The 25,197-nt window shown below is 39.1% G+C and overlaps 1 protein-coding gene across 11 annotated transcripts in view; it reads right to left on the bottom strand.

Annotated features, from left to right (window-relative positions):
• Positions 1-539: 539 nt before the first annotated feature.
• SVIL (supervillin) overlaps positions 540-25,197 on the bottom strand; it is a 137,458-nt gene continuing 112,800 nt past the window's right edge. For all 11 annotated transcript variants that reach the window (XM_083823226.1, XM_083823222.1, XM_083823223.1 and 8 more), the window contains 21 exons: positions 22,938-23,085; positions 20,244-20,333; positions 20,075-20,161; positions 18,868-19,045; positions 18,454-18,626; positions 17,066-17,221; positions 16,161-16,297; positions 15,504-15,651; positions 15,234-15,379; positions 14,093-14,268; positions 13,850-13,994; positions 13,230-13,506; positions 11,227-11,378; positions 9,895-10,000; positions 8,887-9,094; positions 8,091-8,224; positions 7,232-7,387; positions 6,685-6,828; positions 2,567-2,688; positions 1,605-1,760; positions 540-1,483 (listed from right to left, as the gene is read on the bottom strand). In XM_083823226.1, coding sequence (XP_083679352.1) covers positions 1,397-1,483; positions 1,605-1,760; positions 2,567-2,688; positions 6,685-6,828; positions 7,232-7,387; positions 8,091-8,224; positions 8,887-9,094; positions 9,895-10,000; positions 11,227-11,378; positions 13,230-13,506; positions 13,850-13,994; positions 14,093-14,268; positions 15,234-15,379; positions 15,504-15,651; positions 16,161-16,297; positions 17,066-17,221; positions 18,454-18,626; positions 18,868-19,045; positions 20,075-20,161; positions 20,244-20,333; positions 22,938-23,085 — 3,126 coding nt within the window. In that variant the 3' untranslated portion in view covers positions 540-1,396. The remainder of the gene's footprint in view (positions 1,484-1,604; positions 1,761-2,566; positions 2,689-6,684; positions 6,829-7,231; positions 7,388-8,090; positions 8,225-8,886; positions 9,095-9,894; positions 10,001-11,226; positions 11,379-13,229; positions 13,507-13,849; positions 13,995-14,092; positions 14,269-15,233; positions 15,380-15,503; positions 15,652-16,160; positions 16,298-17,065; positions 17,222-18,453; positions 18,627-18,867; positions 19,046-20,074; positions 20,162-20,243; positions 20,334-22,937; positions 23,086-25,197) is intronic.

The following is a 25,197-nucleotide window of genomic DNA, read 5'->3' as shown; positions in this document are numbered from 1 at the left end:
TCATGCTGGCAGGAATCAAAATGTGAAATCCACCAGGCCACCAGAGGGGAACCACACAAGTTGTTATAAAATGCCAAAAGCCTGGAAAACATTTCAAACAATAAAGATTTTTTTTACTTGATTACTCGATCCAATATGCTAATTAGCTGAAAGAAAACAATTCGGACTTCAGTGATAATTGAAAAGAATGAACACAATGCCACACTCATTTTCAGTTCAAGTTTTACTCCCAATTGCACAAAGGTTGAAAAGGTTTTTCAAAGGTTGAAAATCAGCATAATAATTTTGGTTTCATGTATAAAACAGGGCAACTCAGAAGATACAGGAGTTGTGTGACTGTTCCAACATGCAGCACTGAAGTGTTGTACAACCTAGTTTTATCTCATACAATTTTTTTTTCTAGATTATCTGCTTCCCCAATTACAACTCTGTACAACACCCGCAGACACCTAAGGTTAAAGTATTTTGATAAAATACCATGTTATGGAAGATTCCAATGATTTAGTACAGTTTACAGTACAAAATAATGACAAGTCAGAGCATCGCTAAGAGTTTATTCAGAAGCTTTTACTTTCAGTTCTTATATCACAAAAGACATGTTTAATGTTTACAACAAGTATTAGAAACTGAGATGTTTTTATTTCTACTGTTATAAAAGTAACGTAGGAGACCGTTCTAAGCCATCTTCAAAATGCAGACCAATCTTTTTTTGTATATAAACTGTACACAAAAAACAAGGCACTATACATTTTTGGATATTAAAGTATAAAGGTTGATTCGCATAGTTTCTCAAGAAATCCATGCTATAAATACAAACGCTTTGTTCAGTTTAGCACCTGAAGCAGCACTGAGAACAATTCATTACCTATTGCAAAGAGAAACTTTTCAGAATGCATAAGAGATACATGTTGGTGGTATAGCTAATTCAGTACAAGCAACTGCCATCCAGCTACTTTTCTGTATTTTTGACATGAAAGTCTCGAAAGTGAATATATATTGCATTGTTAAATACATACTTGTTCTATGTGTTTATATAAATATAAATTCTTTGTAATCCACAAACTAACAAAATAACACTTTACAAAGAGAACTTCTTCAAAAACAAAATGGCAAGTATTGTATATAGCCAAAGGACAGCTACAGCAGTAGCTCAAGAAACTACAATTTAAGTGCATAGGAGAGCAGAGCTTAAACACATTACCTTTAAGAGTCAAAATCAAATTCCATTTCCAAAGAGTTCTCTTGGCCTTTTATAATATTACACACCTCCAGATAGGTAGTCACTAATAACTTCAGATTATTTCTATTTATTTTGTAAATGTGGGGTACAATTCTGCTAAAGGGCATAGAAAGTGAAAACAGACATCCCTTTAGAGCTCACTCCAATAAACACAGCTTAGAAAAGTCCTTTTGCCTTCTTCAGATTAACCTGCTTCCAAGATGGCAGTGCATTGTACTCTTCTCTCGTCATCTCTAATGCAACCTGCATTTAAAACAAGAGGATACGCTATTAGTAAGAGCACCTACATGTAGCAAAACTGCCAAATGACTTAACAGCAAGGGTAGACATACACAGAGTAACAGTGCACCCCTTCTCTCCTTACCTCGAAGTCCTCATCTGAAAGATAAATTTCAAGCTTCAGTGGATCAACTCCCTCAGGTAAAGGCCTAGCCAAGAGATCTGCTAGTGGATACACAGTTTTACACAGCTTGGCCAGCACATCCTCTACAAGGATTATCTGATTAGAAACATCGGCATCCTGTGGGGAGAAAAGGGAAAACAGTAAGTTCAGGATCACAGTACTGAAACCATCCGATAAAAGCAACTGTCTGTAGGTGCCATGGGATCAACCCATACCACAAAGCTATACCTGCAGATCCACACAGCTTACCAGCCTCTGCCTACAACAATTTCACAAAAACGCCTGTGCTTTGCAGAAGGACTTTGTGCACTTTAAGAATCCCATTTTAAGGCTGAATTGTGTTTAGTCATAAAGCCAGCATTTTCCTCCGAGGATGGCTGCAGAAGCAGCAAATATCATTTGCCTTGAGATCACCCTTCACTGAAGGCTTTTAAAGCAGTCACGTGTAATTCGGTGTGAGTGTGCGTCCCAGATGGGGAAGTCAGTGCTGGAGCAATTCGAGCAGCTGATTCTTTGCATGGCATTTCGCTCCTCAGCTCTTCCAGCTTGGAGGACTGAGCAGAGGTGCAGGTCGGTGCCTGTTCCACGAAGCCGAAACAGCTGTTCCACTAAACTCTAGCACATCTGTTTCTAAGAAATGATTCAGGCACCACTTCTCTCTAGTCCCCATTTTTAACAAAAAGCAGTATTAGAAGTTACATGGAAAACAACTGGAAATGCCTCTGATAGCCACACTACCAGTCAGAATTCAGCTATGTTTTTTTGTTTGTTTGTTTGTTTTCCCCTGTGCAGATTCCTAAACTGTACTTTGTAGGTTTATCATCTGGATTTTGGGGCTTGACAGCACAAAACATCAATGCTACTGACAACACAAGACACACTTACTAGCAATAGGCAACAGTGCATACAATGAAAAGATTTACCATTTCTGTGATCTCTGCAATGTCTTCCCTGTGTTCCCAACTTGGGAACATATTAGTGAAGGTCAGAGGCTCTAGGCCAGCATGAATTAGATAGGATTTTGGGGGCTTCTTAACATTTTTTCCTGAAAAGCCAAAACACAAAAAAGAGAAATTAAAAATTGTACCACATTTTCTTGTGTCACCCACTACACAGAACTACTTTGTAAGTATGTTTAATGGATTGTCTCCTAAAAAGCTGAAGTAATTTAAGGCCTTAGGAATAAATTTCACCAGGGTGTTTTTTTTTTAAATCTAGTATGGCATCTTTTAACATATTTTTCAGTATTTTTAAGTAAGTTTTTCACTGTATCTGACCACAAAGATCAAACGATGTACACTGAAAAAAGAAATCCACATTTTCTTCCTAACCCAATCTATGTCTTATCTTACAAGAACAGAGTGAGAATAGAGCAAGCAGAATGTGATGATCTGAAATTAGTCAAATTCAGGTAAATGAAACCTCCTAATATACTCAGCAGAAGTGTCCTGCCAGCAAATCAAACTTAAGCTTGAAGGCTTAAGTAAGAATGTGTAATTGCCCTTAACTCAGGATGCTGACATCATTTTGTTACTACAAATTCAAAGGAACAGGATCTGAAGAATACCAGCGGTATTGCAATAGCTGGTTGGTAATTACTGGTGATCTTCAAAGGCAGTCCCATTTCTATAAAACAGGTATGTGTGTACACTACATAGGACATGGCAAGAGCCCTGACTGGGAGAGATGCCCTATCAGAGAAGTAGTTGAAGTCATTACACCCAGTACAGCAGAATAAAGGCCCTGTTGTTGGTCGAATGAATTCATTCAAGGGTTCAAAAGCACTGATAAACTCCAAATGTTACTGGAAAGAGGCAGACAAGACGGTTAGTGCTGGGAGGAGCTACTGTTCTAAAAACTCTTATACCTTCATCTTAGCTGGATTCAAACTCAATCAAATCATATCATTCTTTCAGACAGGAGATGGAAAATCTGATCATGTTGCTAAGTCCAGAATCAAAGCGGTATTGCTAACAGAGCAATATTACACCAACTTGCTTCTGAAGGCTGTAACTTCATGCAAAATTCTACATTCAATCTCAGAACATCTTTAATACAGTAAGATTTCCTCAAGAGTATACAAATCTGCTAAAGATGAGCTTGCTTACTGTAGCCACCTACACTTCATTTGTGTGGGCTGCGAAGTGTGAAGATCTAAAAGAACAGGGCCACCTACCCACTGCCAGGGAGCACCCCATGGAACTGATGTAACACCTATGCTGAATGCAAAGAGAGAGCCTGGCTGGACATCATTGTTCCAGTTAGTTGGCAAAACCTGAACATGACAGGTTTGGCTTAACATCAGATATTAGTAGCAATCTCTTCCACATATTTGTTTTCCCCTATGGTTTATTTGTTCATTCTACCATGAACGATTCAACAAGTACTTAAAAACTTTGCGTTCAAAAAATTCTGCTCTAATTGAACTGCTCCAGTCTCAGTAATTTAGCCAAGAGATAAAAAGGGAAGTAGCATTTGATAATGGTCCAGTATAGGTGTAACCCTCTGGTAAGACTGACTTCATACATAAGCAGAAAAATATTTTCATTGCGTGAACTCTGCCCTCATCACAAGCTGATCTCCTCAGTAAAAATCCGTAACGGTCGAAGCAGATTCTTTCCTCTCTTAGCTGTCTGTGGCTCAGCTCTCCAGACTGCTGATTTAGCAGATAAAAACACACAAAAAATGTCAATACATTTTGACAAGTTAAATAAAATTTATGCACAAGAAGAATTGATAAGGTATATTCCAGGAGTATTCAGAGTTGCTAATCAATCTTTTTCATATCATCATGTAGTTAAAGCCAAGAAAAAGAAAAAAGCAAGACAGAGGACAAAAGAAATGGAAAGAGAAAAATAAGAGAAGTCTTTTAATGCTTCTGATCACTCTTCTACATTCTGATAGTCAAAATATTTGCAACATTGGTATCTCCTGGTGTTTATTTTCTCCACCTTGATAAGGTAGTCAGCCCCGATAGCCTGATACAATGAAATTTTGAATTGGTTGACAGAACAGCCCAGTGGCAGATCATGAAAGGACCAGCAAAACAACATAGCTTGAATAGTGAAAAAACTGCCAAAGATCATGTTCTGTGACTGTGACATCAACTTTGCAATTGACACAATGCAAACAGAATTGTTTTTTTTAAGAGTAGCAAACTTGCTCTGTACCTATCCAACCACACAGCTCCAAGCTCTTGAGAACAACCCCAAGGCAAAGAGGGAAAAGCCATCACTGCTGCAAATTTATGGCCAGGGGGCTAAAAAGTTAGTAGCCAGAAAAAAACGATGATATGTATGCTAAACTTCAGACCCATGAGGACTCACTGAGGAGCTTTCCACTGTGCAAACTCAGATGCAGCAAAATTATCCCAGTGCAGAAGGTAGGTGTCAATCCATCTTCCCATCATCTAACTCAGTGATGTTCATGCAGTGTGGGAAAGTATCCAAACCTCAGCATGCGTATCAGATTCCATCTTTGCTTGGGCCAGAAAATATGATTTTCTTTACCAGAAGATGACAGCTCTACATGAGGAATACAGACTGGGGGATTCTTCCCTCTCTCTCACCAGCCTGCTGGGCAACTCTAGGCACTTCATTGTACAGGCTCTGCTCCTCTGTGCTGACATTTGCTTCTGCTGTGAAGACCACTGTATGAAATGATCTCAGAGACACATCTTATTGCTCCTCTGGACTTGCAAAAAAAAACTGGGGGGGGGATGTAGGAGGAGAAGGAAGAGCTAGCTTCTTCTTTAGGAATTTAGCAGTCACTGCCGAAGACTTTTCCAACTACTGCCTTCTCTTTAGCACCCCGTTCCTAAAAACCTGCTGTTTTTGATCAGAAGATAAACTACACAGCTTAGTAATATAGTCTCATAAGGGTCAAATTTCAGTGTCTCCACTACTGGTTTTCAGCCATCTCCTGCCAGGTATTACCAGTTCCCCTCAGTGACAAGAGCCAGCTGAACAGAAACACAGCAACTGCTCCTGCTCTTATTGGACATGCTTGGGAAGGAGAGACTGGCTTTATCCTCATAATGGTGGAATCCAACAAGGATATCGTTTTCTCTCTTCAAACATACCAATGTCCATGGGAGAAGATGACAGTTGCCAACAGCTGTGTCACAAGTTGTAAAGCTTTTGCTACAGAAAAAAAATCAGTATCATCACGAGGTCTCAAGGTCTCTAAGAGATACGCCTTTACTTGCAAAAGGACATAGTTTGCGCCAATTAAGGCCTAGCAACTTATTCACAGTGAGAAGTGCTCTGAACTAACAGAACGTGGCTGTTACTGTGCCTTCTTCCCTGGACAGTACACCCACACCTTTCTTTGCTCATCCTCCACTGGAAGTTGCAAGGTCCGTTTCCAGCCTCACATAACCTTAGATGAAATGAAAGGAAAGCATTGCAGTGTCCCAGGGAAACTACACTAGTGCAGAAGAGAATCTGGTCAGAGTACCCTTACATGATCATCAGCTGCAGCTTGAATCACTGCTCACTGAGCAGCAGTAGCTCTGCCTTATAGAAATGAATCTAGGAAACTACTGAGAAAATGCCTTAGCTCTGTGCTCCAGCTTTTCCAGCAGCCACCTGTTTCTGTGTGAGACTTGTTCTGGATCTTCAAAGACTTTCCATCTGTCCCACTAAATCAAAACCCAGTTACATCAGCAAACAGTATTTTCCTTCAGTCTTTTGACACACAGAAGGTTATGAAATCGAAGAAGAGCTAGACAGAAAGCATCACGTTTAAGCAGCTCTGTTCTCAGAATCCACTTTTAAAAATCTGATGTCTGAACTATGCTCCCACAATGAGAGCACGGAGGGCAGAAAAAGCTTTTCAGAAATGGGTCACCAGAGTAATGTGGCAACTTGGGAATAATGCCGTTACTGGGCAAATGGTTTGCTAATGAAGAGTGGAGAATGTACTTTCAAATACACTTGTGCTTATCAACATTGGGGGAGCACCTGAGCGACTACCTTGGGACAGCAATGCATGGAAGGGCACGACACACCCAGAGCAGCCAGGCACAGCAATCTGTTACCTTTGCAGTACTGGAGCACTGTCTCCATCGCGCTTTTCCTGTCTGTAGCCCACCTGATTCGAGCTGATCCAGCAATTTTGTTTTCCACAGGCCACCAGCCTTGCCACAGGTACACTTCATGGTGATTGTCAACAAGGAACAGTGCTATAAAGACAAAAAGCAAAAAACCCACCATTAGCCACTTATTAGTTCTCTGAATTCTGCAAACAAATTCAGCCTTACATGTTTGTCAGCATCAGAACAGGATCATTTCAATGCTTACCAATCCCTTTTGTAATTCATCCAGCTGAACTTCAGCTGAACCCAGATTTTCTGATATAAACAAGGTATTTTTATAGCAAGCTTTTGGTATACATGCACGTTTGATTAGTTCTCAGCATCTTTATTGGGGAAAAATTACTTTTATTGCTTAATGCTGTATAAGCATCACATACACACATTTTCCTGCTATGAATTGAGTTAGAAGTGATTACAGTAACTGAATTGCTGCCCAAGGCATGATACAGTTATCTATTTGCTTGTTACTGACATATATTAAAACATATACCTGGCTGCGGGGCAGTGTAAAGATCCTCTTGCAAGAATGGCATAGAATTGATGACAGCAGGGTCTCTTGAAGGGTAGACGAACTCGGTGGCTGAGAATTCTCCCGATGAACTACTGAGGCTGAACAGGCGGGGGGTGAAATTAAACTTTCCAGGATCTTGAAAGAACAAAAAAATTAAAAAAAGATTTCCAATAGAAAATGATGGAGATGAATGTTAAAAAAAATAAAAATCAACTTTTAGAGTGACTGTAAGTTCTCTGTTTTTTGAAAAATCAAGAAAGATAACCAGATGTCCTGGGGGACTGGCAGCAGCTGTGATGAACTTGAGCTAAAAGGCTGGCTGCCATCAGCTTGAATATGATCCTGGCTACTTGCTATCGGCCGTTTCATAACTGGCTGTTTTGCAGTTCAAGTAAAGCAAGCCCATCTCAGAGTCTACTTTTTAGCTGACAAATTTTCCACTTTGTAAATCAATCCCCCTGCTACCTTTGCTGGCAGTTCCGAGCAAAGACTGGACAAGAATGTATGCAGAACCACTCCCTAATCCCTTCAGAAGAGAAGGAAAATGTGTTGTTAACAGCGTTAAGTGTTGCTCTGTGCTGCCTGAAAACAGAGGGGCTGCAGAAGGGGGAGAGAAGAAAATGAAACACATTGTGTTCCAGCACTTTCCTTCTGCCTTCTTGAACAGTATTACTCAACTCAGTGGAGGGTGGCTGCTTTTGGGTGTTTTTTTGGAAGCATATCTCTGAAAGGATCATCTCAACTGCTGAGAAGTTCTTCAAAAGCTTTACATTAAATCTCACAGCACTGTAGACCAGCGAAGTACACAGTAAGTCCAAACTCAGAAATGTGGGCCTACCTTGCAACATGCAGTCATAGGCCTTTCGATCTCGCCTTCCCAACGCATCCCAAAATCCCAAAGGCTCTGACCCCTCATCACATTCATGTATTGTCACCTTGCTGCTGCTGTGCAGCCCTGCTTCCAGCGGACATCTACGAAACACAAAGAAATAGAGTGAACCCAACTTTCCTGCCCCAGTCACCACTACACACACCTGCTGACCCCTCATATCATTAGAGCCCCAAACCACCCTATAGGCTTGTCATACATTCCACGTCAACATAATCTTTTGGAAAATTATGACAAAAATTATCAATAAACAAGGCAAACAATTTCAACAACCATTCTCATAGCATTTCTGATCACATACCCAAGGAGGAAGAGATGCTTGCATGAATTCACTCCGGGGATTCTCACTGTACAAATTTGTAACTACTGCTGTCCTCACATGCTTTCTTAAATTCATTTCCTCTCCCTTATTCACAAGGTTCCTCTCCCTTGGTTCTAGTCCTCCTATCGACTGGGCTTTAGTTTGCTACTCAAACATTGAGCATCTCCCTCCAAATGGAAAGACAGTATTTTTGCAACTGTAATTAGTACAGTAGGATGAGTAAGTGCATTTGACCCCAAGTGAAAGTGATCACAGAACATGTGTTTTCCCCATTCCAATGAATAGACTACCTGCCATTCCTCCTCCTCAGCAAGCATGTATATGCTACAATTGTACTCAGAGGACAGCTTTATTTCATTTTTTCTTTGAGGCAGACTATTTTAGTCTGTATAAACATCTCCAAAACATAGGTTAGACACTCACTGTTCTTTTATTTTATTGGCTGCTGTTCTTCCTACATCCTTGGTGTGAGATTGTGCTTTGCAGCCATGCCACAGGTAGATAAGAGCTTTATTTATATTGAGGACAATCATGGATGTCCGGGAACGCAGGCTGCTGCAGTGACATGCTACTTCAAGTAAGTTTCCTTCATTGGGAACTTCTCCTCGCACGCAATATAGTCTCCAGTCACCTGGAGCAGACAGGAACAGTGCAGCGGTATTATACAGTCATGTGGAACTGAAAATTCAAGACCTCTGCTCTGGAACATTTGTTCTGATACTGGGTGAATTTCACATACTGTACATCTCTATTGTCACAGAATAAACTAGCTAAGCATCAGGTTTGGCTAACATTTCTTGAGAAACTCTGCTGCAGAAAAAAATGCCTTACGAAGCCTTGCTAGTAGAGAGACTTGAAGAGTCATGTCTGCTCTGTTATGAGCAGAAGAGTCAAGTTTTTGTTCTGTTGTTCCATACAGGAACAAAAAGGGAAATAAACCGAGTAGTCCTTCTATTCAGCTTCGTTTCCTCTGTGCACCTTGGGCACAGCAGGTCACATTCAGATGTGAGCTGGAACATTTCCAAGCTACGTCTGCTTTGAAATTCCCGTACCTTAACTGCAGCATTCAAGGAATATGTTGCAAAGTGCAAAGAATGGGTAAAAAAACTTAGTTTTGCTTTAGTCACAGAAGAACTGATCATAAAAATGATCTTTTTCGCAGACTATGTAGAAAAGAACATACTGCAAACAGGCACTTTGCTCAATTAAAAAACATCTAGAGCAATTTATACATGTATCAATACAACAAGTCAGCTTGCTCTTAACTGACAAAATCCACTCAAAGCTCAGGGAAGAAACAAACTACCTTGAAAGCAAGGCAGTCTCATCATTTTCATGGCATTCATTGCTCTTTTCTATAGAGTATGAAAGTTGAGACTTTCACAATAAGTAAAAAGGGATTTGGGGGCATAAACTCTAACAGTAATTTACTTTGTGCATTTTCTTCCTCCTCTTCCCTTCTTCCAGCATGCACAATCATTCCTCCTTGGAAGCACTGCAGGAAGCATGGTGGTTCTTTCCCTTGAAGCACTTGTACCTGGAAATTGAAAGCACCAGTACTCATTAAAAAAATGAAGCAAGTACATAGACTTAAAAAAGTACTCCCTGTGGTTTATTAAAATTTATATAGTTGTGGCCAACCTCGAAGATGGCTTTCCTTGTACTTTGAAACTGCTGACTATTGTTTAAGTTACCATATATATCAACATGCAATGAGTTTCATATGTGACCTGCATATTAAAAGAAACCTCTATCTGGAATCCAACAATCCAGAGTTTTAGAGGATAAGAAATACCAAATAAACTTTAATTTGGATTAGATTAAATTAACTGTTGTTTGAATTCTTTATAGGACTAGGCCATATTGTCTAATATTCTTTGAAACTATTATGGACATAACACAGGAACTGAAGTAGGTTTAAAATTTGCTGCAAAACTGGCTTATGTGACAACTGCATATTCTTTGCTTATTAAATTTTATATATAGCTAATCTGCTACAGCCAATCATTAAATCAGCTAGCTTGCACAGCAACCCACACACTGGGCCAAGTGTATTTGTACATCTGCCATGTGAACTACTGGCTTACTAGGCATGTTTATACTGCTGTTGAAGAATTAATTACAGCTTTATCAAGATACTAACTTTAAATCTCCCATTTTGTGTGCTAGTAACAGTCAAGCCACAGCAACAGTTAGCTCAGCCTAAAGACAAAGCAAGCAAGCCTGTGCTCTGTCTGATCTAAACTGTCTGTATCTGCAGTTGCTAGAATCTCTGAAAACAAGGCAATCTCTGCCATAATTACAGAGAAAACAAATTGAAAATTCGATTTCAATGTATTTTCATGTCTTAGCCCAACAGAGAGAGTGCTTCTGACAGAGTTCAATGAAACAGAGTGCTTCTCCTGCTCTCAGTGCCAGGAAGACAGTCCTGTTACCTGAATATGTACTGGAAGGAAAGGCACAAATTTCTTTCACTGTGCTTCACCTATCCCTAAGTGGGGAGGAGACAAGACTTCTTCAGCCATTCCCACGAACATCTTCTTTATAAGAGGGATTGGGAAATAGCCATCCATAAAGGAGGCTGATGTGTCTCTGGAAGTTGGACTAAAGCTAAAAGTAATTTTGAGGGCTGGCTATTTGTACCTGCAAGGACACCTTAACAGAAAGAGAGCAGGCAAAAAAGATCACCCACGTTTACTGCCAGTGGCCACCTGGGCGGGCAAATCTTACCAGGACTTCCACCCAGGTCTGCAGGAAACTCACCTGTGCTCCTCTCTCTTCATCAAGCTCCACTGTCATCAGTGCTGATGTCCCTTTCTCACTCACTGTGGAGTGTCTTCCTTGCCAAAAGAAATACACACATTTCTCCTTTCCAACAGCCCTTACTTGTTGCTCTCCTTTTTGCCTGCTTCCAACTGCAAAACAGAAAGCACATGCTGAAGAAAGAACACTGGCTATAAATTTAAATAACACGTGGTTTAATCTCATCTGCCAGCTCAGCACTATCCCAGCCAGAACAGGAAAGATAAAATGTCCAATTGGAGGAACATTAGGTCACCAAGCCAGTATAGTGTGCCCTTGTGCAAAGCCGGTATTGTCTCTTCAGGTGGAGGTAAGCCCATGTGGGCCAAAAAGAGCATTAAGGAAGAACTGGTAGTATCTGGAGAAAAATAACTGACAATCACTTAAGCAAATTAGCCTGTGAAATGGTATGTCCCGTCATGTTACCAGAAGAGTGCATTATGGCTCATTTTCCACATTACACACTGTTCTTTGGCAGCAGACAAAGTAGCTGGCTGCTGAGTGATACTGGAAACAGCAACAGTTGACAAAGATACAGGTATAAAAGAAAAATCTTTCTTGGTAGAAAACCTACAGAACAAAAGAACACCAAAGCAGGATTTTGCAGTTGTAAAAAAAGTTAGGATCGGGTAAGCTTCTCCCCTGTTCCCCTCCCTCTCCTTTTACAATTAACTCAATATTTCATGTTGGTTTGGAAACAGGGTTAGCAGCAACATTTTTTTAGAGGAACGTTATTTAGTTGTTATAATAAGCAAACAATGTTTAGAGTAAGTGAAGTTCAACAATAAAAACAGTTATAGAATATTTTACTCTTTCCAGTGAATACTACATAAACAGATATAATTAACTGAAGATTTTCAAAACCAAGGAGCTTTCAGCCAGATTCCTAAAAAAACATTAAAACTTCAGCAGTGCTGACCAGCATCCAACTGAAATACTTAGGAGAGAGCATCCTGTTTTTTTTCAAGTTGAGAATATTCAAACTACTAGTCACATCTAAAATATATGGTTTCACTGTGAACTGTACATCCAAGCCCATAAAAGTACAGACTCTTACATAAAAATGTATTCTTTTTTGGAGTGATGGAATATGTTTTCATCCATTTGCAATAAAAATCTGTTTACAGTTCAGTATTAGTGTTACCCACTTCTCCTAAGGCTTACAAGCTATGGTATTTTTCTTGGATTCACAGTATCTGAACTCAACGATCCTGAATAAGACCTACATTTTTTGGCTAAAAGCCTGAAGCTGTATAGCTGTTTTACTCCTTTGAACCAATTTTGATATTTTCCTACTTGGAGCAATCATTTTTTAGGCTATTTCTATTTTACTTACCACAAAAGCCACTTCTTATTTTAGTGCCAGAAGGGAGACTTCCAATGAGCATACCGAGCTGACTGACTCTCAACATTTACCTGCTGCTCTCAGGCATTTTGTCAGGACACAGTCAAAATTTTCCACTTGTGACTGAAACCCATAGCAAAGGGTTTCCAGAAACAGCAAAAAGGACAGCAAGGGCAATGAGTTGGTATGGGCTTTTCCTGTCATTGTTACTGTTCTCCATTACCCAGCAAAGACTTTCCTTGTTGCTAAGCCTACCTCTCTTGTAAGACATTCAGCCCTCTGTCATTAGCCCAGCTGCCTAATTATTTTGGTGTTAAGCTGTGGGCACAATTCTGGCTTAATGAGCTGTCTTGTGAACATGTACAACACCACCGTCTGGTAAAAGCAGAGATGGACAGTATTACATTTGACGTATGAAAAATAACTACACTTTTCTTTTTTTTCCCTTAAAAATAAAAGTTCTACTACTTAACAGCCTAGGAAGGCTATATTAGCATTTCTAATCTTTGAAACATTTTCACATACAAGTAAGTCTAGGTCTCAATCTTGCCACCAACGGCAGCAGTTTTAGCTGCACTTATCCATGTTTCAGCAGGATGAAATGCAATTGTTCACTAACCTGTAGTGCTCACCATGTACTTCCACTTCACAACATACGTGTCTCCCTCATGGAATTGTCCTATGCTTTGTTTAGGCAGTCTACTATAATCGAATTCGAGGATGTGCCAGACATCCACAGATGCAGTGATAATTTCAAACTGCCTTCCATCTTCTCCTTCTACAAGTCCATAGCCCCGGCCAATATTCATTCCATCTAAGACCGTGCCTACAGTAGTCTGGGGCACAGCTACCATTAGCATGACATCGTATGGTTTAGTCTCAGATCTGGATTCTTCCTGTGAGAAAACACAGAACAGATTTCTTTGAGCATAGCTTTTTTTTTTTTTCCCCCTTACCCCACAGTTCCACCCAAACAGTTTGACTCCTGCATATTTCAGTACTTTGATATATTGTCATCACTTGATGCCTTGTCAAAACCACCTTGCCAGTCTTAACTGAATTGCTCAGCACTAATAAAAAGCAACTCTGTGGCTTCACTATAGGTGGTGATGCTCTGACCTCAGGTCAAAGCCAGCAAGATAAAAAGAAGTGCTCTGAATCCTTAAGAACAAGCTTCCCTGGCTTCCATCCCAGCTAGGCCATCTAGTTTGAAATACCTATCATGCTTATTAAATGCACCTTCTGGTGTAGGGATTCACTAGAATTCTTCTCATTGAGTTTCTTCAGCTCTGTCCAATCAAGAAACTTTTCTTTGAACAGTATGGTCTCATTATGTTCTGTGAGTCTGCCAAACACAGCCCAGTCTGGACGTCCTTGTCCCTTTCTGTACAAGGGAATAAAAGAAATAGAATCAAATAAAACACTGTAAAATAAGGGCAAGAAATCTATGTTTCCGCAAAGATTAAACTTGAGTTTTGGTACCTGGGTATGATGGGATTGCATTCTCCTGGGTCCAGAGGATTTATGTCACAGTTTGAGTAGTCAAAGGTGCCATTCCACAAGTGTTTTGCCAACTGGAATGCCACTTTTCTTTGTGCTAAAGTAACTTCCTTTCCATGCCACACATACACTTCACTGCCAAAATCAAACACCAGCACCTAAAAAACAAACCAAACCAAAACCAAACCAAAAAAACAATTTAGTAACATACAGTTAGGTTAGCTGATGCCCTGTTCCTCCAGTTTCCTGATGCTGCAAGCTGACAGTGTGTCCAACACAAACTCCTCCGAATATCTGCATTTCTGCAGTAACAGTGCTAGCACTATAATGAAAGTAAGGCCAGGGCAGTGGTCTGCACCATGATGGCTAGTTGTTGCTGATACTAGAATCATAGAATATCCTGAGTTGGAAGGGACCCACAAGGCTCATCGAGTCCAATTCCTGGGTCTGCACAGGACCACCCAAACAGATGACTAAAGTAAATACTGGGGATGCTGTGAGGTGTGTCATTAGGTGATAGCTAAGTCACTAGCAGACTAGAGAGCTCTGACTACTCAAAAACTGATTCTGCTGCATGACTGAATGCTGTCCAACTACAGCAAGCTTCTCTGAGGTGTTGACCTGTACTTCATCCCAGAACAGGAAGGCTGACAGAACATACAGCCTGGGTAACTGGCTCAGCAAACAGGCTGCAACTTGAATGTGTTCAATAAAGTACATCATGCCTTTATTTCAGAAATCTGCTCTAATCTGCACTTAGAGGAGTGAAATGGTTCTTTGAAAGAAAAAAGGCTACTAAGGATATAAATAAAAATGCTTGAAATGGGAAACAGTTTTTTATTTTTTGTTTTTCTGAAGTGCTTCTTGTTTTCTACTTCATGATTTTGGAGTGTTAGAAGCCACCATTGGCAAAAAGATTTACACTTCCTAAAATAGTATTTCACTTTAAATATAACACACTTAAATTTCTTGAGACCTGCAGCACACTCTATGCAGCAACATGTTCAGAAACACAGAAGAACCAATTTTCATGTGAGCCTTTCCATGAGCATTTTCAGTTACTGAAAGTCTTATCAGCTGTATGTTCCTGCACTTACCACAGGAGCAGTAAGTGGCACGATACCTCTTTTGGTTGTAGCAGGGTACATTTTGGCATCTTTCCCCAGTAGTCATCCTCAGGAATGAGTTTATCCTCTACGAGGCGGTAAATGCAATTTGTTTCTATTATGGCAGCTTCATACATTTCATCTTCTTCAGGACTTCCAGCGGCTTAAGGAAAGGATTGTCAAACACAATCGGATGTTAATTTTTTATTATTTTGTTTTTAGACAGAACCAACTCAACTATTTTATTGTGGTAAAACAGCAGATATTGTAACCATAAGAATGCTTACACTGGTAATTTGTCTGGCCACCAAGGAGTTTCCAGAAGTCTTTGGCTGCATGGGTATGGGTATTTATTCCTTCTTCAATAGTCTGTATATAAGAAGCTCTACAGCCAAGTTCCCTCTTTGTTTGAATTAAAGTTGCAAGTTCTGAAGCCTAGGAGATTAAGAGTTATCTGAACAGGATTGCATAAGCCTTTGGAACATTCATGCATATGGCATTCAAAGAGAAGGCAAAAGTAGATAATATATAATACATGAAATAGCAGTAGAAGTAGTTATTATTTATTGCCCTAAATAAACAGACACTAGAGAAAAAGTTACAGAAATACATTCATTCTTTCATTTGCCTTAAAACAAGACTTGATCTTAACGAACATGGGAATAAAAGGACATCCTGCAATTCAGACTATTTTTTGTTTGTGTGCAAATTCATTTCCTGAGGATATCCTCTTTTTTCTTGCAGCTTTGCAACCTACACACTCCTATGTCAGCTTTCATTCAGTGCACAGGCTAAAACATGTTTACGGGAAACCTGCATATCTACCTGACTTTGTAACACACAAATTTATTGAGACAACTGGCACCACGGTTCAGTTACATCAAAGAGATGTATGCTGTGATAGTTCTAAAAATAAATAGTAAAAAAAATGAACTAGTACTTACCTTTGCTTTTTCTATGACATTTGCAAACTCTCCTACCCACAAGAAACAGAGATGTGGAGTTAACAGCAGGAAACAGTCTCCACTGTTCAGTGATGAGGCCCTTGGTTCAACTAATCTTGTTTGAACATGTCTTCTTCCTAAAGATAAAACAAAGTGAATTATATTCCTATGAATAATGCCATCAAATGCCAAAGTCTAATTGTTCTGAATGAAAGACAAACACTCCTGGCACATTTAGCAAACTATATGAAAAAGGACTGTTAAAAAAGAAGAATTAAAAGAACATTATGGTGGAAGAAGGGTTTACTCATAGGAAGCAAAATTTGTTGCCTCCTATCAGCTAATAGTTCTATTATTTCCTGTTCTTGCTTTAACAACTTTATGCCCTTCTGGAAAGAAATCAGTTGTAAATGGCAGAGGAGCAGCCAAATTCTAAAATCATTTACATATGCTTAAGTGAAGGTATGAGACAGTTTCAGAAGTCAGTAAAAAGTTTTAAGGATTTTACTTTGCCAAAAAAACTAGCTATTATTTTGCAGAATCAGACACATTGCTATGTCATGTTAAAGGAAGTGGAGCAAAAACATTTTCAGTTCACCTCCAAATTACACTGAACGTTAGAAAAATGGAACAGTTCAACAATTTCCACGGGAGATAGCTATAATTCCTGAAACATTCTGTTTTCTCCTTAGAAAACATACACTAGTAATGAAAATGCAAACCTATTTCTAAGGTTTTGCATTTGTCACACAGTTTTCACTTAGTGTGAAAAGCTAAAAGCTTTTGTGCATAAATCTTGACCTGGAGATCTCCTAGAGCAAACTAAGCATTCAATTGTGATGGCAACTCCCACATAGTGCAATCAGCCCAGAACGTACAGAAAGTAAAATACAGCTCTAGCATACCTTTAATTTGCAGCAGCATTAGCTTCTTGTATGGCACAGCACTGTTGTTAGAATTTTGCTCTGTTAGATTAACACTCCGCAGGCTAACGTTGCTGAAGTTCTCCTTGCTTGCCAAGCCAGCAAGTGCTACTTCTGAGAAATTTGAGTTTGTAGACACTTGCACATAAAAAAAAAAAGTTGGAGAAAAAATATACAAAAAAGACAAAATTATATTCAAAATAGTTTTGGTTGCTGTATTACAAAAAATATTTTCCTCAAATATTTCCAGGTTTCCTCTCCACAGTAGCAACAGTAAAAAACAGGTTGAACTTATATTAACTGCTACCCTCAAAGCTTTGTGGGTTTAGTAGTACCTAAGTCTCCAGATACCATCCAAAACTAAACTGTCAGTGTCAGAATTATGATCTTTGGCAGAAATACTAACTTCCGTAGGAAACATGACTTATCCAATGTTTTGTGAAGTACTGTGTAGATCTTCAATGCCATATACGTGATTAATGATGAAAGAGACCCAAGTAGCCAAAGCTAATGAACTCAAATTCACTTCAAATTTGTCTCAGCTAGTGTGATGCAACAGCCATTTATATTTCAAAGAACTAGTCATGTTTTACTGTAAACTTAAAGCCTTAAATTCTGGGCTGCTTTTGCTTATTTCACAACCAAAGACAAAGCAGTTTATGAATTTATAATTCAGGGAAATGCTTCTCATCAAATTGCAATAAAGTATTAGACATATAATTAGTGTTTCATCAATACAGGCAAATTTTAGAAATGATCTCCCTTTATTCAAATTTAATGAAGAAAACTTGGACCCCAAATTTTAAAAGTGGCTTGACAAACCTTTGATAAATTTTTATAGTATCATCTCTTGCTGTCAGTCTGGTTCTCAGGACAGAGCAATGTCACAAGCAAAACACGAAGACCTGCTACAGAGCACAGATCCTTTATGGAAATTAACCTTTGGGAGTCAAGAAGGCTAGTTCCAGTTTGAGATAATACAAGGACCCAAAATTGAGGCTAGTATACTTGAACAAAAATTTACCTATTCTTTCCAGCTCCCCCTAACCCTCACAGCATAATATTTTGCTAGATTTGCTTTGCTTGGTCTCCTGCCCTCACCCTGCAAGTGTAACAATGGTACCTCTGCACAAGGTGACTGCTAAAAATAAATAAATATGCACAAGAGGAGGCTGCAGGTAGCTTTCCCTAAGGAAATAAAACATGCCCTTTTCTCCAGACCTCCTAGGCCAACCTACATTTGACCTTATACCTCAAGTAATTTATGGTCTCTTGGAGAATATGTTTTATTCCTTCTATATTTTTTCTTTTTTTTGTTTTTAATTAAATTAGCATGACAGTGGCTTGTACAAACCATCCTGTTAGCTTACTTTTTTCTACTTTCATTCGCTTTGACTCCATGAAGGCAACATTCAGTCTTTGTTCAGTATACTCATGAAGTATATCTTCTCTTGCTGCCAGCATTTTCAGGGGATTTCTTGAAGACTGAACTCTGCGCATAGGCCTCACTGCACGTTTGTGCTCTGCTACAGAAGATATTAACCTGAAAAACAAACAGTGTTTAAAATCATTAGTTGAGTTTAAGTTGCTAGACAGAAGCATCTAATGACAGGATAATCAGTTTACCGATCCAGACCAAAGGGTGTTTTCAAAAATATGCAGAAGAAACGGACATGCCCAGTAGTAACATATCTACTACAATATCTACTAAAATATCTTAAAGCTGAATTTGAGACCACCACCCCTATATCTGCTTTCAAAACAATGAAAATAATAAATCTTACTTCGGTGCATAGGGATCAAAGATGGCATCAAAGTCTTCATCAAAGTCCAAAGGCACTGAGGAGGAAGGGAAATCCACATGGCGATAAAATTTGGAAAATGTTTCATCATCATCCAGCTTCATCACCTCTTTCACAGATTTTCCTGTAACTGTCAGTACTGTCTCTGGCATCCCAGCAACTACAGGAAAAGACCCACGCATTAAATAATTGAATTAGAGTTTCTAACTGTAGAAGAGGTTAACATGGTCATTGTGGTTTTGTTTTGGTTTGGTTTTCTTTGATTGATGGAATTTAAGGGAAGCATGGTAGAAATGTCTGTAGGAAAAGAAATGATAAAGTGGGACTGTAAGTGCTACTGATATGCAAAGATCTTTGTTACAAAATGGTTGAAAAAATGGCTAAATACAAAGATAGATGCTATCAAAAAATAGTTGTTTTGGTAGGATGTTATATGCATTTTATGGTCTTGTGTATCCCATGGTGCCTCTGACCAAATAAATCCTTCCCTTGAAAAGATCTACTAAAGCTACAAGTGGAAAGTCACTACTTGAGATTAGTTAGTATAGTGCAATCATTATACAATGCTAGTGCCTCTGCTGCTGAAATGTGAATACATTTATTTTCAGTATTTGACACAATTCACAAAAGAATTTTTGTCGTACAACATGGAAGACCGACGTATGAGATGGAAACAGCTAGAGGACTCTAGACAGCTTCATATATGGCCAACAAATTGTTCAAGGAAGCTGTATGAGCTGCTACAGAAAATCAATTTTCAAAAATCAGAAAGGTGGATGAATTGTGCTTGGGAGCAGCTTAGTGTCATATCTTCAATTTAGTTAAGTTTAAAAAACATTTAAAGCTGTTTCATGGTATATGTTCAACGCGGTTCAGAGTGTCTTGAGTGTGTAGGTTTCAGAAATTTTGTTCTCAAGAAGAATGTGTACATCGTATGTGGAGAAAAAAGAAAGTTGCATTTTTTTGCATTTGTGATTTATTCTGTTGTATACGTGTAAAGCAATAGCTTTTTTTTTTTTGATAAAATTTAGCTAAGACTGAATCAGGAAAACAAGCTGTATAATCAGAAAGTATCGTCTGAACAAAGCAATATTCAGCTTCTGTTACCAGATATTTTAACTTAGAAGTACTTCAAGTGATTTAGTGAAGTCTGAGTGAATACATTGCCTTCTTTGGTAATTGTACTGACCTTTGTTATTCAGCCTTCCCAAGAACGACTCCAGCTTGTCGAGCTTCATATCGGATTCCAATTGCATATCAGGCCTGGCTTCAATTTCTAAGCAAAACAGAAAGTAAAACTGGTTAAGTCAAGGGAAGTAAAAAAGCCTGAACTTATTTCAGCCATTTTTGTTCCTTACCTTCCAAGGGCTTTGTCACTGGAGTGGTAGACTTCTGCCTGTTACTGAAAGGGGATGCTACTGGCGTTAGTGCACTTGGAGAAGCCAGGCCTGCATAACAACAGAGAACAAAAGAAACACAGTCTCATGTCAGACCACATCTGAACAATAAGAGAGCAAGCTATATAGGGAAAAGAAATGAGCCTTGCCATTTCCTACAGTCCCTTATACTACCCCAGCCTGCACGACTGTTTTATCAGTGATGTTGGGAGTGTGCTGCCCTGCCCATTTCTTAAATCAACAGCAATCTCAGAAACTGCCCCATTCACAAGAACAAAGCTTTGTTTCCAAGTGTCACTTGGTTTACATTTTGGACTCGAGTTCTACCCAGGCCACATGCTAGGAACATGCAACCATTCTGAACAAAAAGATACAAAAAAAGAGCAAGGAAATTACCCAGACCTTGGTGCTGTCTCCCCTACCTGGACCCTTTTTTAACCAAAATTTTTTTAACAAACATAGCAGGATGCATCTGATCTGTGAATACAGTCCCTGGATTAAGCAGTAATTCTTGCACACAGCTGTTTTTGTGTGTGTGTGCTTTTGTTTTGTTTTGTTGTCTAAGAGCACATGGAAGCACAAAAGTAGAAATGGAAGAATCCCCACCATATACAGCAAAATTGTTGAATTTGTACTCTTCTCCCTCCTCAGTAACTATCGTGAAGCAATTCATTTTCGACTCAGTAGATAAAAATCAAAGGACATTTTTGTTCTTTTGATACGAATCTGTTGCTCTAGTTAAACAAATTGTGCTCTATAGATTTAGTGCTTTTGATTAGGTGGAAAAGCATACTGTAGTGAAGATTATATCTATTAACCATTGTTGCCTAGGTTTTCAGTGAGGGAGGAAAATGATATTTAAGCCTCTAATAGCTGTTCTCCACTTAACCGTAGCTTACTGATTACTGAGTCACATCAGTTTAAGTCATTAGTTATTTTGATCAGATAAACCAATGCTGTGCTGAGAGAAACTACACTAACCATGTTTCCACCATTTTTACTGCAAGTCCTAGAAAGTTGTAATTGCCAAACACCAGCACAGATTTAAAATATAATCAAGTAGTTTTTCCACAAACACATTTTTCCCTGTTACCTAAGAGACTCAATTATTCATCAGGTTTTAAGTCAACTGGTAAAGCCTTCAACAAGATGTATTTGAGAGGACACAGCTTTTAAGCAGCTCTCCCAGGACTTAATCCACAAGACCACAAGGAGATCTGCTTCAGATGTTAGTCAAGAATCACCTTCCGAGTAGGACTGAAAAATTTTAAGCTGTAAGAAGCAATTAAAATATAGCATCTGTGCACCCGTATGTAACAAGGATTTAATTTTGCATTGCTTTCTCATCATCCCTTAAATTAAAAACCTATCATGATAATTTCTTCTTCTAGGCAACAAAAATAGCACACATCTGCATAAAATCCCACTCGGGCTACTTTTATTGATGTCACTGTCACTGGATTACCTTGTTTCTCCACAAGACTGATCACAGTACCTAAATAGATCCTTTCAGGATATTTGTCTTTTCCTATTAAGAACAAATGCTATCACCTTCTCTTCCTTTTGAAAGATCAATGTATTTGGCAAAATATTTCATCCAGCAGTCTGTGGGCAACCGATCACATTTTATTGGTGACCCTCCAAAACAGGTTAGTCTTGAAACACTGACCACTAGCATTTCTTGCAGCAAAACAATGTAAGCAGGAGCTAAAGTACACTGCTAATAGATGCAATTGACAGCATCATCTATCTGTCGTATCTGTAAACAGAGTATGTTCTAGATTGCAAATAGATTTACTCCCTGTTGCAATACTGCTTTCACTCCACAATGAGTTTCTTGGGTGGTTGTCATAAAACTCAGGGTTCGTTTTTGTTGCGTTTAACAACCAGTTTCTTGTCACAGAGCAAACTTTAGTATTCTCTAGTTACAAGAGATCAGTCTAGGTACCTTCTTCCAAAACTATCATCTTCCCAGACCCACTGCATGAACAGCTGTATTCTACCATGGACAACCTTCACATATTTCTCTCCACTTCAGGAGAATAATTGCATCTGGAAACAGTGATGGGCTGAATTCAAGAGATCCCAAAAATGTCAGCATTGCTCCCATGTCATTTCTACTCCCTGGTTCTACGCAGAAATCTGTTCAGTGATTTCTTGAGCCAAACACAACACTTAAGTTGTCGTCCAAAACAGCATCCATAAAAATAACACGTTTGCTAAATATTCCCAGAGATCCTATGAGTGGGGCAGGTGCCAGCAACAGCAATGGCTAGATTTCACAACTTTTCTCTAGAAACTGCACCTGGGTTTTCAAATGAGAAATAAATAAGAAAGAATAATCCAACTGTGCCCTCTGGATTGTATTCGAAGGAAAAACGAAACATATGAACATTGAAGTGATTGATGATCACCAGTCAAGACAGATCCCAGTAACGACTGGATGGTAGTGCAGTAGTGCAGAAAAACATGGATCAATACCAACAGCCACAAGAAGCTAGAGAGAACAGCCTTATGGTGTGATATTTGGTTGAATATAAACAGTCTTCCTCTTGCTAAACATGGATACTGTTTCTGCTTAGCTTTAGCCTGACTTTATTTTGACTAGACAGATAAGCAGCGGCTTGTTTATATTGGGATCATTTCATCACTGACCTTTTTTAACCATTCGGCCAGCTACAGTGAACTGCGTGGAGTCATTGGCTGCTCCTTTACCCTTGGATTTCCAGGCTTCTTCTCGAGCTGTAATCAGGTGTTTTCTTTCTTCAATGGTCATTTGACTCTCCTGATTATCTGCTAGCCTCTGATTTTCAAGGGGGAAGAGAGAAAGAGATGTTTAACAATAAGTAACCCGACCAGAATACAGCAAAGTACTGGGTGAACATTTCAAACACCAGCTGTAGAGGCAAGAGAACGGGAGTAACAAGCTACTAAAGTAAAGTCACAGGCACAGCTTAGTGACCCTGGCCCTTACAAGCCTCATTGCTTTGCTTCCTCATTAGACTGTGAAGATAAAGTTTTGGTCTATGTTCTTTGACCTTTTCTTGAAACTACCAGCCAAGGCAAATGGCATCCCTCTAAGCAAAACAAACCATTTGCTCTGGATGTGATATAATTTTCCAGACCTTGTTCTCTTGAAATGTGACTTGCTGCACTACTGAGATCACTAATCTGACTTTCAGCAAATGTTTTCCAGTGTGCAAATTTGCAGGTGGCACAGGGAATAACAACTAAGAAGTGGAACCTCAGTTTGTCATTTCTGAATCACTCTCTTACTGCAACTTAATTTTCCAGGCAGGATTAGCTGCCTTATCTCTCCAGAGGCTGCTCACTTTAGGTCCTAGGTCAGTTTGCTCTTCTGAATATTTTTCCAATGACTGTGATCATTTCCTCCCTCACCTTTTTTTATGGGTCACCCTCAGCTTTTCTTGCTTTCTTTACAGAGTAGCACCCAACAGCTTGAGCGATTAGAAGCAGTTAGGAGCATTAAGCATCTTAGTGCCCTCCTCACACAAAGGATTGATGAAGGTACACTAAACAGGAAGGAATTTACATACTCAGCTGTAGCTAGGTTAGGCCACGGAAACATTGCTTCAATGCACTTTGCTTAAGAAAGTAGCAACGTTTCAGGGATTATATGGCATAGAAATCATTCTAGTCCATGGGGCTGTCAGCTCTAGAATTACTTCCAAGTTGTGTGCTATTTGACATTTTTTTTCATAACTTAACTGCTAGATTTGAAAAGCCACATGAAAATGTAAAGCTTTAGCAAAGCACTAGCTCATACAACTACAGAAGAATTGAAATGAAAAAGAACCCAAAAGCTTGTGAACGTGAAGTAAACACTCTTCTTCGTGTCAAGATACAAGGAAGGGATATAAACCCAGATATTTATTTATTTTCCTTAAATCAACAGCAATGAAGAAATCGATCCAAGGTTAACACTGTAAATAAAACTATACAAGAACTGTTGTGACTACAGGGGGCACAGGGAAATAGAGGCTTTCTTATGGCTTTCAGCATGTACCATGGGCAGCATCCATCAGGCAGAAGACTAAAGACAAGCCAAGAAGTGGCTTGTACAAGGACTAGAACATGCAAGCCTCCCACTCCTCCCTCTAGTTCCATGTACATTTACAGCCTTCTGCAGTAATGTTTGCACCCAATTTATCAGGAAAGATAGTTGGGCAGCCAGACACTATGCCAATCGTGTTAATCAGGATAAAACACTCAGAATTTTCCCTAGAATTCCAAAATGTTCAATAGAAATATCAAAATGCAAGTCTATTCAAGTAACGCTTCCTCTTCTGTAAAAGCCTCTGAATACTTTAAATGAAAACACTGAAAGCAACCCCTATTTGTTTTCCTCAATCTCCACTCATTCCAATGTTGGAAGCACAGCCACCTCTGGGATGAGCAGCTGGCAGAAAAAATCATAGCAACGCATTACAGGAGATCTGGTGAGGAAATTAATGAACACCCTCCAATGAAACCACAAGTGAAATTTGAAACACAAAACAAATATTTTTAATTTAGCAAGGATGCTGTCTTTGATTACAATATGAAAGGAAGTGGCAAGAAGATGTAATATGGGTTCTTTTATATGTTGGTGAGTTTTGTTTGTTTGTTTTCTCTCTCAAGTGATAGGGGGCTTAATTTCACGTTTTCCTTCCAGAGAATACATGAAGAATGTGCAGAGCTACTGGAAATTCTGAAGGCACAGATCTGGAATGTGTCTGCATTAATCCCTGCACACATAAATTTTAAGAAAGGTCATGAGTAAATCTGGAGCAGTGTCAAAGAACAAAAGAGAGTAAGTAGCTCTCTCACAGCATAAACAAACTTCTTCTTAATGGAAGATTTAAAGCTGCTCCATTGGGCAGAACATCCTCGAGTTCCTAAAAATCAGACTGGA

This window comes from Anser anser (assembly GCF_964211835.1).
Source record: "Anser anser genome assembly, chromosome: 2".
NCBI lineage: Eukaryota > Metazoa > Chordata > Aves > Anseriformes > Anatidae > Anser > Anser anser.
This window is presented reverse-complemented; position numbering and strand designations above follow the sequence as displayed.